Source organism: Triticum aestivum, chromosome 1A, assembly GCF_018294505.1.
Source record: "Triticum aestivum cultivar Chinese Spring chromosome 1A, IWGSC CS RefSeq v2.1, whole genome shotgun sequence".
Lineage (NCBI taxonomy): Eukaryota > Viridiplantae > Streptophyta > Magnoliopsida > Poales > Poaceae > Triticum > Triticum aestivum.
Genome location: NC_057794.1, coordinates 558,911,901 through 558,930,896, shown reverse-complemented (window position 1 = coordinate 558,930,896; position 18,996 = coordinate 558,911,901). Strand labels below are relative to the sequence as shown.

The 18,996-nt window shown below is 41.9% G+C and overlaps 1 protein-coding gene across 3 annotated transcripts; it reads left to right on the top strand.

Moving 5' to 3' along the window:
* Positions 1-590: 590 nt before the first annotated feature.
* LOC123067599 (probable ubiquitin-conjugating enzyme E2 24) lies at positions 591-8,107 on the top strand. 3 transcript variants are annotated; one of them, XM_044490335.1, is made up of 10 exons: positions 591-1,127; positions 2,823-3,530; positions 3,612-4,954; positions 5,089-5,214; positions 5,300-5,437; positions 5,508-5,699; positions 5,807-5,870; positions 6,677-6,816; positions 6,901-7,212; positions 7,487-8,107. In XM_044490335.1, exons 3-10 carry the CDS (start codon positions 3,623-3,625, stop codon positions 7,712-7,714), a joined length of 2,532 nt encoding a protein of 843 aa, XP_044346270.1. In that variant the 5' UTR covers positions 591-1,127; positions 2,823-3,530; positions 3,612-3,622; the 3' UTR covers positions 7,715-8,107. The 3 variants fall into 3 exon arrangements, with proteins under 3 accessions (XP_044346270.1, XP_044346274.1, XP_044346268.1); XM_044490339.1 differs by lacking the exon at positions 591-1,127 and adding an exon at positions 1,685-1,705; XM_044490333.1 differs by lacking the exons at positions 591-1,127; positions 2,823-3,530 and having other exon boundaries at positions 3,590-4,954.
* Positions 8,108-18,996: the final 10,889 nt, after the last annotated feature.

The window sequence follows — 18,996 nt, the reverse complement described above, 5'->3', positions numbered from 1 at the left end:
TCCCCAATTTGGTCTTTTGTTGTTCGGGGGCTTGACATGGTCAGACCTCTGAAAAGGCTCATGATTACAAATTAAAGTATTCTTTAATATTTTTCATAGATATAAAGAAAAGAACATACAGAATTTACTATTTTCTAAACCAATATTAGTTGGACCCCGATAAATCCCGCGTTCGAATTTTAAGCATGTCATTCTGCACGTTTTTTCACGGCAACTCTAGTTGACGCGAGGTGGCAATTTTAGTTGTTAAAACATGGCAACTTTGCCCCGGTCCAATTTTTTTGTCAGAAAATCATGATGTTTGCCAACCTCGCGTGAACTAAAATTGCCATGAAAAACGTTCGGGTTGCCATGCTTAAAATCTGAACATTCAGAATTTATGGTTTTCGTATTAGTTTCATTGTTCATCGATTTACTTTACCGGTTTATGTACCGAGTTCCGACAGATGTTAGGCACACATTATTTTCGAGTCGTCGAGTACTCCTACCTGTTTTCATTCTTGAGAAGAGGGGAGGAGAGGGGACGAGTGACAGGTGAAAGCAGTGGGCACGTTGGTTGGGGGTGGAGAGAAAGCAGAGTCAAAAACTCTGGTTTCCCGGCAGGCACCGAGAGGGGGAGAATTCTCGGGGAAAAAAGGATAAAGCGACGGACAGGGAGGGAGGAATCCCATTAGCGCAAGGGAATTTAGGAGGATTTCGATTTAGTTTAGGCGCGCGCACCACGATTAAACAAATCAAAAGAATCGGAAAGGCAAGGCCTTGCGCACCGTAGAAATTGCCCCGCCAGCCAGCGCCACCATCCATCACCATTCACCATTCACGAGCAGCAGCGCGGAGCACCCAGCAAGGAAGCCCCCCGTTCCCTCTCTCTCTACGTCTCTCGGTCTCTCCTCCTCCCGCCGCCGCCGCCGCGCCGTGCCTGAGATTTGGCCCGACGAGGAGGAGGAGGAGGAGGAGGAGGCGGAGGCGGTTGTGCCGGTCGTTTCTTGGAGGGGGGGTGGAGGGGGCGGGCTTGCTGGCCATGGTCGGCGGGTCCGGGGATGGATTGAGGCGCGGGGGGAGGGGAGGCCTGCTCCCTCTTCTTCAGTGATTGGCTCAGCCATGGCGGCGGGCTGGGCTTGGCACAGGTACTGCCAATCTGCCATTTTACCTCACCTTTTTCCTGTTCATTTCGCATTGCCGCAGAGGCGCCGCCGCCGCCGCCGCCCTGCCTTCCGGGCCGGCGGCCGCCCCTTTCTTTCGCCGCACCCATGTGCTTGTTTATAACGAGGATGCGTGCACTCAACGTCCGATTTTCTAGTACAGTATTAAACCCGCACCGTCAGTGTCATGCCTGCAGCCTCCAGGGTGAAATTTAGTCAAAACGATGCATGCCGATCCAAAAAACATGGCCATCACTACGCCAGCCCGATTCCTCGGAACCAGGAATATGCTTCAAGATGCCATTTCGATCCGTCTTCCTCCAATTATTCTGAAGCCCCCAACTGCAAGTGTCCCTGTCTTCAGTCTTGACTATGTGTAATCAAACAATTATTAGTATTAGCCTGGGTCAGCCCAGATCGATTGGACATAGGCAGGAGGCTCTGGTCGAGCAGGAGTAGCAGTTGTGCTGAACACAGCTTATTATCTCAGCGGCGTCGCAACATCGGTTCCCTACCGCGGCGAAGGCGAAGGCGGCTTCTGCTAGTAAAATTGGGTGGCTCAGGTGTTATGTCGTTAGCTTTTCGCAGTTTGTAGTGAAACATCTGGGTTTTTATGCTCGCCGCAAGAATTGTTCGAGTGGATGATAGTTTGCCCTTTTTGGGTGTGGTGGTATGGGGTGCAAGGCTTTAGTTTGTTCCCTTTTTCTCTTGCCGGTTTTAGGAGATCATAATGAGCACGGAAGCTGTTGTTTTGTTGTGATTTGTTTGGCAGGCTTATAGGTTGTCTTTTAGCTGTTTTCGGATTGACTATGATGCTGAACTATGTGCGGTTTGTCGTCTTCGTTGTTGTTACTATGACAAGATCCAAAACTTCGGTGTCGAAATAAAGACTCGGTGTTTGCTAGCTAAAATCTAGGTTCCTCAGATCAGACTTATTATAGCCAGTCATGTTGTTGAGTACATACTTTAATACATAGTTTTGATACTCCGATCTAGATTTATTCAGTTACTTTTTAGCATGAACTTTCAAGTGTTCCATTTTGTCAGTTTTGATTTAGGTCCTGCCTATTCGGTCATTTCAAAGCATCCTAACATCTATTGGTGAAACAAACTTTTACCAGTTTATTTATGCATTTTTTACCTATGTACTGCATGCAAGCGGCATTAAAGATAAACGCACCATTTTGAACAGATTTTAGTTCTTGTCCACTGTGGGATTGATCCTTGTGACACAAACTGGCTCTTGCGCCTTGTATAAGTTTCTTTGGATCCATAGAAACACACAGATTCTTCTTGTTTTGGGTCCAATTGACATCCTCTTTTGGTATTTAGAGTTTCTTGGACATCTTATTTTTGAATAAACCATTAGTTAGCTGTTTATAGTATGTATATATGAATAAGACTTTGCATGATTATTAGCACTGGGATTTAGATTTTCTTTTTTATTATTAGATATCATAAACGTCTCTACTATTATATGCTAGAATGTTGCTCACAAATAAAACGACCCTGATCCCTGCAGTTTCTTTTCAGCATGGCTTTTAATTAAGCTATTGGATTAACTTATATCCGTGTTTATTGAGATTATGCAAACACATTAGTCTATTTCTCAACTTGAATTGTGTTGTTCTATTAAGAAGATGAACAGTTGGATTAACATTCTTCTGATATGGTTTGCAGGATCAGCTAATCTGAACAGTCGTTGGTTGCTCTTGGGACGAATATTGTTCATTGGGTGGTGGCATATTCTCTGATAACTTCTCATGTCTGGTGATCATCGAAAGCAAACACATTCCACTGGAAATCATTTCCTGTGACAAGCAATTCCTAGTTTTAGGGCAAATCTCCTTTGGCGGTGAACATTTCAGACAGTGACTGTTCTGTAGTTCTTCTGGAATCTCCCTTGGCACTGAACATTTCAGACAGCGACTGTTCTGCAGTTCTTCTGGAATCTCCCTTGGCACTGAACATTTCAGACAGCGACTGTTCTGCAGTTCTCTGGGCAAATCTCCTTTGGCGAAACCTACCAGTAGTTCGGGGCAAATCTCCTTTTGGCAAAACCTACCTATAGTTCGGCAAATCTCCTTTGGCAAATCTACCTAGTTCTTCTGATCTCCTTCCTTACATATTCTTTTGCTTCCAATTAGCTTTAGCTATAGATTGCTATCTTGGCACATCTCCACCGGCAACTAGGCTGGGCAAATCTCCTTTGGCACCAAATCTTACTGTTTCTTATTTGCTATCTGGGCAAATCTCCTTTGGCGGTTACTGTTACTTTATCAGGGATCCTTTGGCATTAGCACTCAAGTGTGCTGACCTTACACTTGCTGTTCAGAGACGGTTCTTTAGTTTATTACATCATCACAGAACACAGCTTGTTACAAAAAGGTGGGACCGAATTTAATCTAATATTTTTTAACACAATTGGTTGTTTCATATCATACAAAATGACAAAATGTGGTATTGCAGGGCTTGCAGACATGGATCTGTTTGTAATTGATTCAGACAGTGAGTCATACAGTGGAACGAGTGACAGTGAGGACCAAGAATGTGAATTTACAGACCATGCACAGAGCATCTTATCAAGCTTGGACGAGAGCATCGGCAAGATTGATGATTTCCTTACTTTTGAAAGAGGCTTTCTTCATGGGGACATAGTCTGCCCTGTGTCTGACCCCTCAGGTCAGTTGGGCCGCGTTGTTGGGGTTGAAATGTTTGTGGACTTGGAGACATACTCTGGTGATATAATAGAAGATGTCAACAGCAAGCAGCTTTCAAGAGTGAGATCCTTTGTCTCTGGTGACTGCGTGGTTATGGGACCATGGATTGGGCGGGTGATCAGGGCATTTGACCTGGTCACCGTTGTGTTCAGTGATGGGGCAAAGTGTGAAATGCTGTTAAGGGACTCTGAGGTACTGAAGCCCATTCCTCCATTCATCTTTGAAGATGCACCTTATTTTTATTATCCAAGTCAACGCGTGAGGATTGTTCATCCCTCCGTGTCCAAGTCAGGAACATGGTTGTCTGGATCATGGAGGGCCAGCCGAGATGAAGGTGTTGTGTCTCATGTTGATGTGGGGCTGGTGCATGTGAACTGGATAACCTCTGTGGCAAATGTTTGGGGTGACCGATCATCAAGTCCACCAAACTTTCAGGACCCAAAGAATCTCACTTTGCTGTCATGCTTCCCTTATGCTAACTGGCAGTTGGGTGATTGGTGCACCCTCTCTGCTGGTCATGATGGAAGTCTCCCAAGTGAAGACCGTAAGTGTTCTCGATATTCTCAAACTTATGTTGTTGCTAAGACAAAGAGCACTTTTGACGTTCTATGGCAAAATGGAAGCATATCTCTTGGGCTAGAACCTTATATCTTGGCTCCTGTTAGCACCCCCGGTGATCATGATTTTTGGCCAGGGCAATTTGTTCTGGAGAAACTGGCAGTAGAGGAAGCTGCTGAACGTCAGCGGATTGGGATAGTGAGAAATGTGGATGCACTTGAGCGGACTGTAAACGTAAAATGGATTGTTCCAGTGGATGATGACATTGTCAGATATGGAAGTGACCCCACTGAGGAGACAGTGAGTGCTTATGAGCTAGTAGAGCACCCAGATTTCTCTTTTTGCACTGGGGAAGTCGTTATCAGATCAGCTCTGAACATCGACAAGTCTGAAGCAGATCTCACCAATGGAACCATGACAGTTAGCAGGAAAAGTTTAGATACCTCCTCCGGCTTCTTGTCATGCATTGGCAATGTTCTTGGGTATAAGGATGATGGAATTGAAGTACAATGGGCTAGTGGTGTGATATCCAAGGTAAGCTTATCTTTGAGTTGGTTTTCTTCCTTTTGTTTTGTTGTGTTTTATCTCCTTTTTTCACCCATCTTTTCTAGATACATGGTCTATCCAGACTATTGGTAACATATATTTCTCCCTTGTATCAATTTCAGGCACAGCATTTTGAAATAATTGGATTAGAAAGACTTCTAGATAATTCACTAGAATCTGTGAATGAGGTGCATACTTCTGTCGACGACGAGGCTGAGCAGGAAACAAATCACCATGAGAGTACTAAGGTTAGCTTGGGTTTGCATCTTCCACTGTACCATTTGTTGGTTACATGTATTCAAATTTAAGCAACAACTTGCTGTTTTCACCCAGAATGCCCTGGAAGAGTCTGGTGAAGACTGCACTGGTTCATTGCGCAATGCTTTCTACTTCTCCAAAACAGCTTTCGATTTTCTGACAAATGTGGCTTCTAGTTTCTTTGGTGCTCATGATTCTACATCATCTAGCTCAGTAAGTTTTATACCTTGCCAAATAATTTATGTTTAATTTTCATAACTCTAAGATCAAGTTGTGGTTTCAGATTACTACAGATCCTCAGTATCAAATTGTGAAGTCAGCAGATCTACATTCATCTGCAGAAGAATTTTCCGTTGTGGAGTTGGTGATGCAGACCGAGAAGCCACAGTTACCTTCAGAAAATGACGTAAAAATATTTGATGTTGTGGTGGACTGTTCTGATCATCATTTTGTGAAGGAACGTGGCCACGAAAATGTAATATTTTACACCTAAATCAACTTTATTCCTCTATTTTAGAGCTGCAGTAGCTACTGTAGCATGTTCAAATTGTTTGTTATAATCTTTAATTCCTGATATATTAGGTTAAAAGAGGTTGGCTGAAGAAGATACAACAGGAATGGACAATCTTACAAAATGATTTACCAGGTCAGTATTTCTTGTTCTTTATTGTCCATTGCAAGTCCTTCATGAAACTGAATCTTTTCACTGGCTCATTGCATATAGAATTTTAGCATCTGTTTATGTTTATTATAACCTGGCATTATTTTTTAGTCTACCATAACATGGTTTTATATATACCATAACTCTACTTTAATAGTACACATAGATGCGAATCTGTCATGATGCAAGCTTATATAATTGGTTTGTGGTTAAAATGTTCTACACTCCACAGGACAGCATAGCATTTTAAGGTTCCTTTCTCAAAAAATTATTGTTTGACATCTTTATGAGATGATTGAAGTTAAAAAGGTCTAGCTTATCATGTGTATGTTATCTTGTCGATTATTATTTTGAGTACGAGAAGTTGATCAAGCTAGTTAAACTGTCAAAGATGAAAAATTGAATGTGTGAACAGAACATGCGTACTCTTGGGAGTTGTCAGTGTTCTTACCTTCTCTGATAAAACTAACGAGCTGTCAAAATTAAATCTAGAATTATGCAAACATTAGTAAGTGGAAACTCAGTAACTCACACAATATTTGAGTTGTTCACTTTATGATAAAAAAACATCTTGAACAAATTTAGTGTATATTGGGCTTTTTTTTACATTCAATAAATCCCCGTAATATTAGCTTTGGCTTCAATCACTTGTCTGCAGGGACCTTACCTAGTAAAACAGAAAACCATTCTAATTAGATTTGGTAGCAAGTTATATTCATGAAATAACTGATGAAAACATGAAACATATTTTCTGGTACATCGCTTACATGGTGTTCTTTGCTTCAATGCAGATGATATCCATGTTAGAGTTTATGAGGAAAGGATGGACCTTCTGAGGGCTTGCATTGTTGGGGCAGCTGGAACGCCTTATCATGATAATTTATTTTTCTTTGATATTTTCTTCCCGCCGGATTATCCTCATGAACCACCTGTAAGTGTTTTCTTTTCTATTGCTCGTGTGTGTACCTCCCAGCTGAGATCGTCTAGCTGCTGAACAGTAACTTTCTTTTTCCAGTCCGTTCACTATCACTCCGGAGGCCTCCGCCTCAACCCAAACTTGTACGAAACCGGCAAAGTATGTCTAAGCCTTCTGAAGACATGGGCAGGGACTGGTAATGAGGTGTGGAATCCGGAGGGCTCGACTGTTCTTCAACTGCTGCTATCTCTTCAGGCTCTTGTTCTCAACGAGAAGCCTTACTTCAATGAGGCGGGCTACGACAAATTTGTGGGGAAAGCTGACGGGGAGAAGAACTCCATCACGTACAACGAGAATGCTTTCTTGCTGTCTTGCAAGTCCATGATGTACATTTTGCACAAACCACCAAAGGTAAGTCACCAACTCTGTGAATTTTGCACTTAACGAATGACCTGAATATCCCATACACTTGCTCTGACAAAACTGATAGGGCTTAACTGAATTTTGGTAGCTATGAGTTTTGAGTAGAACGTAAACCAAGATTCCCCCCCACTGTATCTCAGATGCATCCCCTAACAAACCTACATACAGTATCTAAATAACTTCTGCTGCACCTTCCAACATTAAGAAGTAATATTGGTAATGAATATTACTGATGGGTCTCTCCCCTCCTATCTCCATCCAGCATTTTGAAAATTTCGTCAAGGAGCACTTCACTTGCCGCGCGCCGCACATCCTGGAAGCCTGCAACGCATACCTCGGCGGCGATCTCGTCGGTCATGCTTGCGACAGCACGTACATATCAGATGATGGCTGCAAGAGCTGCTCGACCGGATTCAAGATCATGCTTGGCAAGCAACTGCCGAAGCTCGTCGCCGCCTTCTCCGAAGCCGGGATCGCCTGTGGCCAGTGACTTCAGAGCGGGCACACCTGCATGGCGGTGGCGGTGACGACACGCCCACTGCGACACTGGTATTGTATAGGTTTTGCAATAAAAATGCTGCCTGGCACATGATCCTTGTGTTGTGTAATGGCATCTTGTAAGATGGGAAAACTTGTGCATGATTGACGCGATGAACTGAAAGGGTGCCAGATGAGAGACAGAAGCAGCTGGTGTGTAGTTTGGTTTGTGAAATTGTGCCTCTGTAGAGTGTGATGGAAGTATGTAAATTTGTGTGTGGGTGTTGAGATAGCAAGTACCCTGTCTGTATAGTTGGCAGAGGAGCTATCTGATGTGCCTGCAATAATACCACAGTGTGAAACACACATTGCTAAATTACTGCTACTTGTACTTTACTTGGTATCACCCTGAGGTTTTCATGTCACTACATGATTTGCTTGTTTGTATGTACGGTTTGAAGTCAACAAATAATGTTCATTAACTGGGTCACACTAGTCATGTTCTAATGGGTTGTTGGAGGCCCCAAGCATTCTCTTAAAACATATCAAAACAGATTTCATTTTGAGATATAAAAATCATGCTCAGCTAATCCAACCGTATTTCTGTATGGTGTGGCCGAGTCGCCCGAACACCAGTACGTACGGCCGTGGTAGTAAAGCCAAGCCTTCTCCTATTTATCTTTTGATGAATATGGAGTTTCTTTCGTTGTTTTCAAAGTAGAAGTACTACTTTCTTCCTTGCATATGCATGATAAACAATGCCCCGAAAAAAGAACTACAAAGCAAATTAAGCAACATATGGACGTGTTGCTTGTCGTGTTTCTATGACTTTGTAGAAAAATGCGGGTCAAGAATAAGATGGCTAGTGATGGAGGAGTTTTTTTTTTCGAAAAGGAAGATTACCCTTGACTTATGTGTCAAGCGATGCACACAACCATTTATTAGAACGAACCAAGTATCAAAGTGCGAATAACATCTCCGGTAAAATAAAAAAGAAAAAGTACAAGACAAAAGACCACAACCGGCAAAAATAGGACACCATGCCTACACATATATCCTATTATTGGACCACATGGGATGGAGGAGGCTACGAGCCTACCTGCAGAGAAAAGGACATGTTGATATACTCAACGTCCTTCGGATGATCCTAAGAAAGAAAGACAACGTTGTTAGTTTTGACTACCATGTTAAATCAAGTGAAACAAGGCTAGGTTAGATAACTGAGATGTGTCTTTGGTAGTGCTTAGCCTCCAACAAAATTTTGAAGGCATCTTGATCCCACTGTGCATTGCTAAGTTCTGTAAGGTTGGACACTTGGATCCATCTCACCCTTCACTTCTTAAGATGGTTGTACACCTGTGTTGAGGTCACTTATGTGCCAAACCTAACATCATTTTGCAACAGTGTTTAGGCGCACCTCCTTGAAGCCCTTATCAAATCACACATCTTGTTGAGAATGAAGGTGGACAAGAAAGAAGTCCAATTCGTTGTATCCCCCTTCATGGACCCCCCCCCCCCCCCCTCATCTTTGCCTTGCCAGCCTTAACGGCCACCTAGCTTAGTAGCTACCGCAAGCATCACCATCACTAAAGAACACACATGACGCGCCTCAAACACCTCTGCGGCCCAGCCAAAGGTGGCCAGGAGTCCTCAAGATAGGAGGAAAATGTATGGGTGTCTGATAGAACAAGGGTCGTACTAAAGTCCCAATTGTCATTGCCTATAATGATTAGCATAAGGACTAGCCGAACGAGAACAATGAATCTATCATACTAGCATGAACTCATCATTAAGCAGAACACCACTACCACATACTATACTAGCATGGAAAACTTGTAATGCTAGCACATAAGCATCGACCTACCACAACATCATGAACACCATCACCGCCGACAAGCAAAATCTACCATACTACCACATCTACCATACTAGAATCGGACGAATGGAAAACAAGCAATACTAGCACATAAGCACTGACCTCCCACAACACCGTAACACCATCACTGTCCGCCAAGAAAAATCTACCATACTACCACATCTACCATACTAGAATCGAACGGAATGGAAAACAAGCAATACTAGCACATAAGCATTGATCTACCACAACACCATGAACATCATCACGGTTGACAAGCAAAACCTACCATAACACCAAAACTACATGACTAACATCTCATCTACCACATCCTCACACAACATCATGAGGCAATACTCGCATATCTAAGCTACAACGAGTAGGGAGTGATATTGCTTTCAACCATGGAAGGAGCAGGGAGGAGGCAAGGAACAACTCCGAGAAGAGGATGTAGAAGGATCGCCCCCGCCGACCAACGACGACCGGAGAAGATGGTGCCGCTTACCTGCTCGTCGGTGAAGAAGCTTCCCAGGATAGAGAACTTGAGGGGGGAGGGGGAATGGTAGCGGGGGTTGGGGCGGTGAGCGGGGGGGGGGGGGGGATAAATAGGCAGGCAATCGGCCGGAGGTGATAGAATTACTCCTGTTGACTTCTCGGGGACGCATGCGAGCTCGCACCATCTCCCCGCTTGCACTAGCTCGGCACCGCGTCCCCACCGAGACGAGCTTGGTTCCCTGGAAGCTGCCAACTAGTGGTGCTTTGAGGTTCATGTTGGCCAAGATTTGGATGCAGCCTAGCTAATCAAACGAGTCAATTTGGTCCCACACAGCCTGCCTGGGGATGTGAGCTACCAAACACGCCCTAGATGGGAGCTCCTATTTATCGCTCTATGCAGCAAATTGGCGGGCAAACGCATAGGCCCCTCCCCTCGACTGGGCCGACCCATGTAGCAACAATAGTGACTAATGTTTTCAAAAAAAAAACAATAGCAACCAATGAACCGGCTACTGTAGCGGCCCAAGTTATTGTAGCTACATTTTTTTTCTAGTATATGTTTATTCCTTTGGTTCTCTAAAAACAATCATTGAGACAATTATTTTAAAATGTTTGGACATATTTTGGAATTTTTTAAAAAATTGTGAACATTATCTAGAAAGTTTATGTTTTTTTTTTGAAAACGTGAACATTTTTCAAAATGTTTTCGATTTTTTTGAATAACACAAACTTTTTTAGAAAACACGGTTTCTAAACATGAGCATTTTCTAAAAACATAAACAATTTTTGAAAATTGTGAACAATTATTTAAATTTTAAGAACTTTAGAAAACACAAACATTTTCTAAAATTTTGTATTTTAAAACATTTCTTTGTAAAACGTTGAACTTTTTTTGAAATTTCACACAATTTTTTGAAATTACGAATGAAAATCCAAACATTTAAAAAAATTCTACTTAGTTTTTTGAAAATTTGAAGAACTTCCGAAAACACAAATCTTTTTGAAATTACACACGTTTGTTTTAAAATATGAGCATTTTTTTTGGAGACAGGAATATCTTTTGAAAATTCTAAACAAATTTGAAAAAGGATAAAAACAAATGAAAACCCATAAAGACAATAACAGGAAAAGAGAAAATGAGAAAAGAGTGAACAAGAACCTTCTTGAAGATTCTAAAACCGGATCCATGTAGGTTACATGATGACTCCTGATTGAGCCAGCCCGTGTACCCTCGTTCACTTGCTTTGCCTGTGTGATTGGTCGGCAATTTGCCGCAAGGAGCAGGAAATAGGGATTGTCATCCCGGGTGTGGCTGCCTATAGCTCGCTTGTAGCTAGTTGGAAGGACGGATTGCCTACAGCGCCTAAAAAAAGTATGTGCTATTTTTCCTCTCTTTCAATTTTTTTTGTTTTTATATTATGAAAAATTATAAATACAAATATTTCCCAAAAATTAATTATGTCCATTGTGAACTTGAAAAAACATAGTGGATTTTTTGTAACCATTACTGTAAAGAAAAATTCACAACATTTAAAATATCTTCATGCGTTTCAAAAACTTTATGTGATATTTCTATTTTTTTTTAAAAATGTTAAGAATTCCAACTGGCTGTGGCGAGCGCTCTCCCACTGTTAGTGGCTTAGCTTCGGGGCTCGACTCCTTGATGGAATAAAGATAGAGCTATTAACCCATGCGCCCTCTTGTTTAAGGTTTCATAGTTTAGGCAACTACAATTCCTGTTTGTATTAGAATGCATAAAATGACTGTGTAATTCAAATTATTTTTTTGCGTAATTGTAAAATACCATGTTTCAGATGTATATGAAGAACTTACAATGTTTATGGAAAAATAGACATCAAAGCATGTATTTGAAAGAAAATGGTAATCATGTATTTGAAAGAAAATGGTAATCATGTACATGTATTTGAACTAACATACTACGTACCCTATTAGGCAGTGAATGGCAAAGAAAAGTGAGAACAATAATGTGTTCTCATTTTTTTCATTATTATTTCAGTAGACTAATAATCTCTTAAACTATCTAATTTTTCCCCTTACCATGCCAATAGTCATCTAGTGTGCTTCAACTTGGGTTTCTACCTAAACACTATAGTGGCTAATCTAAGTAATGGCATGTATAGAGATCAAAAGTAATGCAAATAGAGAAACAAACTTCTACATGTAAACAATAATCACTCTTAAAAAGTTGTTGCTTTGGAACATATATACCATTGTTCTTTGCTTCAGCATCACACATGACCAAAGACAACCGATGCCATGGGGTAATAGCACCAAGGCTTACACAGACCATGTACAGTTACTGCAGCACACACAGACATACACAACCTTTATGTTGTCGCCGGATCAAAGGAGTGACCAGAGACAACACCAGTGCAGCAGTAGCAGTCAACAAAGCAAGTCACTGTTCCCTGCCTGACTTGACACCATCTCGCTTCGCTTGCTGAAACTCAGACTCAGCCTGTAGGTACCCGCATCCTACCACATGTGTCCACCAGTTCAGCAAACGTCCTAGTACTACAGTACTTCAAAATTTGTAAACAACAACTTTTTGTACATTAAGTGTTTGACTGTCTTCGCTATTATCAGCATACATGTTACTCAGAATTTAGTTTACTATAAATGCTAGGCCAAACCAGAGTCCAAAGTCACCTACAGGCTACAGGATACTTGAGCTCATGACTGTTGAGAACCTCCTCACTGGATGAAACATTCCAAGTCAACAACATGAAACAAAAATTGCACTGTAGGCAACAGCTAGCTAGTTGATAAAAAGAAAATGAACAGTAATGCATAAGAACAAGTTACAACCATGAGAAGATTTTTGCTCTGTGTAACACCAGGCAAATTGAAGATCAGGTCCTGAAACAAGTAATCAACGGATCCTGATACAAGATATTAGAGAGTTGTTGGCTGCAACAAGTAAATGAACAAATCCTGGAACAAGTAATCGTACAACTAAAAGGCTGTTATCAAGATTCAACATTTGGTTCGAATGATTCTTTGATGAGCAAGAATCTGAATGAGCACGTAGCATACTGACAAACAAATACAGCTAAGTGAAAAGCATTGTTTCAACTCGGAGGTGACAAATACTGCATACCTCAACCTCCTTAAGGAAATTGGAAAGCATGCGGCAATTACCTCATTTAAAAGTGTAAGATCTTGCATTGACATAAAAGAGGAGAAACAGGGCTGAAGATGCACACATACAAATACTCTTCTTAAAATGCTATCTGTAAATTGTTGAACTACTGCCATTAAAAAACTATGCAAAAGGCTCAAGTAGTCCAGCCACATATTCTGAATTTAGACTTTCGCCATAGGCGCTAGCTTCTCGCCAAGCAGGGGCCTCCTTTTTCTCCACATGTCCAGAGCTTCAGATATTATAATCGCACACAAATACTGGAAGTACTTACAACAGAATTGATGATTCAGGCCAAAACAACATTAGAAATGTACTGCTAAGGCTTGATGTCAGTATGTCACACCAATATCTTAACTTAGAAACTGCGAAACACCAAGTCGATACCTATACAAATCACGTCATACAATTCCTATCAAAGAATGTATGCTCAGAAGTTTGTATCATACATTCCTACTTATTCGTTTTCTTCTGTTTCTTGCCACGCTAACAAAATAGATATTTCTGACAGTAATTAGAGAACATTAAATATATCAGTGAATTCAGATGAACAATAGAGTACCCAGAGTGTCCAACGGTACCATGCAGCCATCTATCTGAGTAGTTCATACTGGTCTAAAGACAAATGTTCATACTCGCTGCCGTTGGTCGCCTGACTGCATGACCATGCACTACAAAAAAATACACTTTCATGATGATACGTGTTTGTCACAGTAGGTCGCTTTTTTTGTCATGCATGTACATCCATGACAAATTTATGACAGAATCAAGATAGTCATACCTGTGCTGTCGTAAAAGTGTTCCATGACATTACCAAAATTATCATCACGGAAGTGTCCACTTCCATGACGATAAATCGCGCGTCACAGAAGTGCTTTCGTCAAGGGTGACCGACACGTGGCATCCACCGTAACGGAACGCCGTTAAGCTATCAGGTCGGGTTTTGGATTCGATAACCCGTTAACAGCCCCGACCAATGGGGATTTTGCACGTGTAAAATCATCATTGGCTAGAGGAAACACGTGTCGGCTCATCGTCGGGACAGATGTCATCCACTCACTGGACAGAAGGCGCCTATGATACGTCGACACGTGGCACGACCCAACAAGTTTAAATGGGCCGGCCCAACTAGAGGCCCACAAGATTTTGCGGACCATAATGGACCGGCCCAGCTAAAGGCCCACGAAATTTTGCGGACCATAATGGGCTGGCCCAGCTAAAGGCCCACAAGATTTTGCGGGCCATAATGGGCCGGCCCAGGTAAAGGCCCATGAGATTTTTTGTGCCATAATGGGCCGGCCCAGGTAAAGGCCCACAAGATTCTTGCGGGTCATAATGGGCCAGCCCAGTTAAAGACCCACGAGATTTCGCCGACATTAATGGGCCGGCCCAGCTGTAGGCCCACAAGATTTTGAGGACCCTAGTAGGCTAGCCCATTAATTGGCTGCCATGTTTTGGGCCAAATGCCGGCCCATATTTGATCCGGTCCATTAATGGCCTGCCACACTCCGGGCCTAATAGTGGCCCATATGAGATCCGGCCCGTTAAAAGCCTACCACGTTCTGGGCCAAATTACGGCCCAGATCAGGTCCGACCCTTTAAGAGGCTTTGGGCTCAATTATGGCCCATATCAGATTCGGCCCGTCAACTGGACACTATGCTTTTGGGCCCACTTGCTAAAGGCCCACTTAGTAATTCGGCCTGATATTAGTTTTGGCCTGTTAAGGGCCCGTTTAACATTTCGGCCCTATATTAAATTCGGCCTATTAAAAGCCCGTCATATAGTTGGGCCTAACTACGGCCCGGTTTGCATCCGGCCTACTCGCAGCCGATATCTGATTGGGCCAAACAAGGACCCAAACAATTTTGGCCTGTTAAAAGTCCGTGATTTGATTCGCACAATCATGGGTCGGGGTTCATTTCGGGCTGCTGCGTAACTAGTAGGAATTAAGAACAAACCTACTTTATACAATAAAGAAATTATAGCATAGTAACTAAGAATAAACCTACACTACACAATAAAGGATTTAAGGTATATTACATCCACTGGGCATCAAAGTTCGCCACCAGTGATCATAAAGCGCAACGAAGAAGCAGATTACAAAAACTGGGCACCATTGTAGCGTAAAAAAATAATACTGAACCGAGACCACTTCCAAGACAGTTCAAGAAAGGTTAGCCTTGCAGGGGAACTGCTGCGCAAGCTGCTGAGCAAGGCTATGAGACCGGCCTAGCATGTCGGTCATAGCTTCCAGGTGTAGCTGTTTAGCGATGAGGTTCTCATTGGTGTTCTCCGCAATCTTTCTTAGAGATAGGACTTCAAGTCGAAGTTGAGTTGCAGAATGCCTTTCTGCTAGAACTTGGGACTGAAGAAGTCGAACTGATTCAGACCACGAATTCTGTGAGCTTGTCTGACTGTTAGTCTCAAGTAACTTGAACACTGCATCAAGACAAGACTTTGGGGTTGTCTCGCTATCTTCAAGATGTTTTGCCTTCTTTGCTGCAATATATGTTGGGTTTGTCTCACAGCCTTCAGCAGACTTGTGCACGCCATCAGACATATCACCCTAAAACAAAGCAGAGAGATGACAGGTTTTGCACGTGTATAAACAAAGATGATAACTGTTCTGTCAATTCTATCCAATTTCAAATTAGAAAATAAAGAGTATGTTCAAAATATCAATAGCATAATTTGGCATTGTTCATAATGCGGGGAGCTTCACCACACTACTAGATTACCATGTCAACATAGCAAGCATAGATGAAGGGCAAAGAAAATCATTGTATCTATTTTGGATAATGTGCATGACATGTTGTTCATATCATCAGCCACATCAGTAAGATAAAACAGGAGATGACAAGGTGCAAACGTGGGCTGCTTCACCACACACTAGATTATAGATCCACAAAAACAAGCATACATATAGGGAGTATTAAGTAATGTGCATGGTATGAATAAGGAATTTGGTTTTACAAGTAAAACTTAGAACTTACGGTTCTTACAAACATGCATTTTGGTAGAAACAGCAAACTAAACAGCAGTAAACGATAGGGAGTATGAGAAAATTAAACAGCAGTTGAGGATAAAGGCTTTAGAAGGACTGACTTACATTAACAGTTAACACCGGCTTTATAATGCCCTTCTCCATGGCAAGGGAAGGATAACTCAAGAATTTCAGCACAGAATCTTCTTCATAAGCATTGCCTGTACTCTACATTTTGTAGAGAGTAATTATAGATATGATAATACTGGAAGGGATAGAGGATAATGAAGATAAGATGCAGATTGATGCTACATAATCAACTACCAATCCCTGGAAGTACAAGTGTTACAGGACAAAATGTACTGACAAGAGCAATGGGCTACACTTCTGTACTGGCATTGTCTGTGTATTCTACTTGTTGGTAAGATTAAATATAGATCTGATCTTTTTTAGTAAATGGTGGGCGAGGGAGATAAGATGCAGAATGCTACAAAATGAACCAATCCCTCTTCTCATAATACAAGAGTGTTTTGAACACTGGTGTACTGTACAAAATGTTCTTATATTATGGGAGAGAGGGAGTAGTTGTTAATGTAAGTACAGTGATAGACCACGTTCAGTCCTTACAAGAGGACTGCAGAGCTAAACCTCTTCAAAAGCATTGGGTTGATTCTAAATTTATGTAAGAGTCCATACGGATCTTATAATGTCCACCAAATGGACGATTACGAGGCTAACATGTGCAGTGATGCTACATAATCAAACAGCTATGAAAGTAAGTATGGTCATACATGGCAAGAGGTACTCACAAGAGCAATGTAGTGTGCAGTATAGTTGCGAGATTCTATGGTCCCTTGAGAACGAATGTTCTTCTGCTAACAGTTTTCATACAAGTGAGACATTAAGGCAAATGCAGAAATGTAGTTCAAATTGTGATGTGATATCATAGACAGTATCTTACGCTGCAGCCGAGACCAATGTGTAACAAGATTATTCCAGTCACCGTCGGATAAATGTAGCACCAGAGACTTTACAGAAATTTCATTCAGAGGCTTGCCATCGAAGTGTGCTTGCCTCAGGTAGGAACGATACTTCATCAACGAGTGCTTGAAAAGCGCTACCAACCCTTGCTCGTCATCACAATCCAGTTTGCGCCTCACCTATTTAAAAGAATGAAATCTTGTGTCTTCTGTCAGCAGAAATATATGCAGTAATGACCATGAATAACATTAGTACATTACTTACGCGTAAGTTGCGGAGGAAGACTGGAAATTGTTCTGTGTCTGCGGTATAATCTTTCCATGAAGGAAAGATGCGCACAAAGTTCCTGACAACAACATAAGCTTCGTCTTCTAAACTGGGAAGGAATGGAACAGGGGTCCTATTTGCTGCAATTGGGGCTCTCTCTGGTTCGAAAAGGGATTTGGCAACTGGATTTGGTGTACTCTTTGTTGGAATGGGGGTTTTGCATCGTACAGCTGGTGCTATGTCAACTGGCATAATCATACTGTTTGCTGCAGTTGGGGTCTGCTGAGTTGGGACATCAGAAATGACCAGTATAGTAGGGCTAGAGTCTGCTAGAGTTGGGGTATTTTGTGGGTCAGGTGATATTGCAACTACACCTAATGGGCTATTTAATTTATCAGGTGCCACTACCTTTTCCAAATACTTTGCTTGTGCTCCTCCATGATCAGCAATCGCCCTCTTCCTTTTGAACGTCTGATACACAAGAACAACATTTGAATGGATAAATATGGTATGATGACAGATGGAATATGTACTTAAAATGGATAGGCAGGGTGTATTCACATACACGATGTGTAAACTAAGCTAATGACAGTTCAACAAAGTAGAAGCAATGCAAAGCATCAGTTGCAAGATATGTGCGAGCAATATAACCTTGGAAAGTTAGAGCAAGTACCTTGATGGGTGAATAAGATAGGGCATCTTCCTCTGACTCCTCCACTAGGGAGCTACATTGACTTAGGTCTCCCTCTAGCTCAGAATCACTGTTAGGATCATATTCTGAGCATGAATCTGTACACTACTAGGGAAAAGCCTATACACAGAATCTTACCAGCAGCGCGCTTTAAAATCAGGCGCTGCTGCTAAGTAGCAGTAGCGCGGGTTTTTAACCCTCGCTACTACTAAGTTGATAGCAGTAGCGCTGATTTTTTACCCTCGCTACTACTAAGCGGTCTCTACCATGCCCCCCGGGACATGCCATAGTAGTAGCGCGGGTTTTTAACCCTCACTACTACTAAGTTGATAGCAGTAGCGCTGGTTTTTACCCCTCGCTACTACTAAGCGGTCTCTACCGTGCCCCTGGGCCATGCCATAGTAGTAGCGAGGGTTATAAACCCACGCTACTACTAAGTTTTTACCCCTCGCTACTACTAAGAGTTCCCAACCGTGCCCCTCCGGGACATGCCATAGTAGTAGCGAGAGGTAAAATCCCTCGCTACTACTAAAGGTCCCATTTTGAAACTCTACCCACCCACCCCCCCACCCCCCCGTGGATCGCCTTTTCGGTTTTGTAAAAAGCAAAAGAAAATGATAAAAAATTCAAAAATTAAAATCCTTTGCGATGTAGTTATGTTACTACATCTACTAGTTAGGAAAATTTAAAAACTTAAATTTGGACATGTTTTGCAAAAACTGTAGGGAAAATGTAAAACAGCTATAACTTTTGCATACGATGTTAGAAAAAAATGTATAATATATCAAAATGTTTCAAAAATTAAAATCCTTCGAGATGTAGTTATGTTACTACATCTACTAGTTAGGAAAATTTAAAA

Coding starts and splice junctions, on each gene's coding strand:
- LOC123067599 (XM_044490333.1), top strand. CDS start 3,590: ATGACAAAATGTGGTATTGCAGGGCTTGCAGACATGGATCTGTTTGTA. Junction 5,215..5,299: donor ATCACCATGAGAGTACTAAG/GTTAGCTTGGGT, acceptor GTTTTCACCCAG/AATGCCCTGGAAGAGTCTGG. Junction 5,871..6,676: donor CTTACAAAATGATTTACCAG/GTCAGTATTTCT, acceptor GCTTCAATGCAG/ATGATATCCATGTTAGAGTT.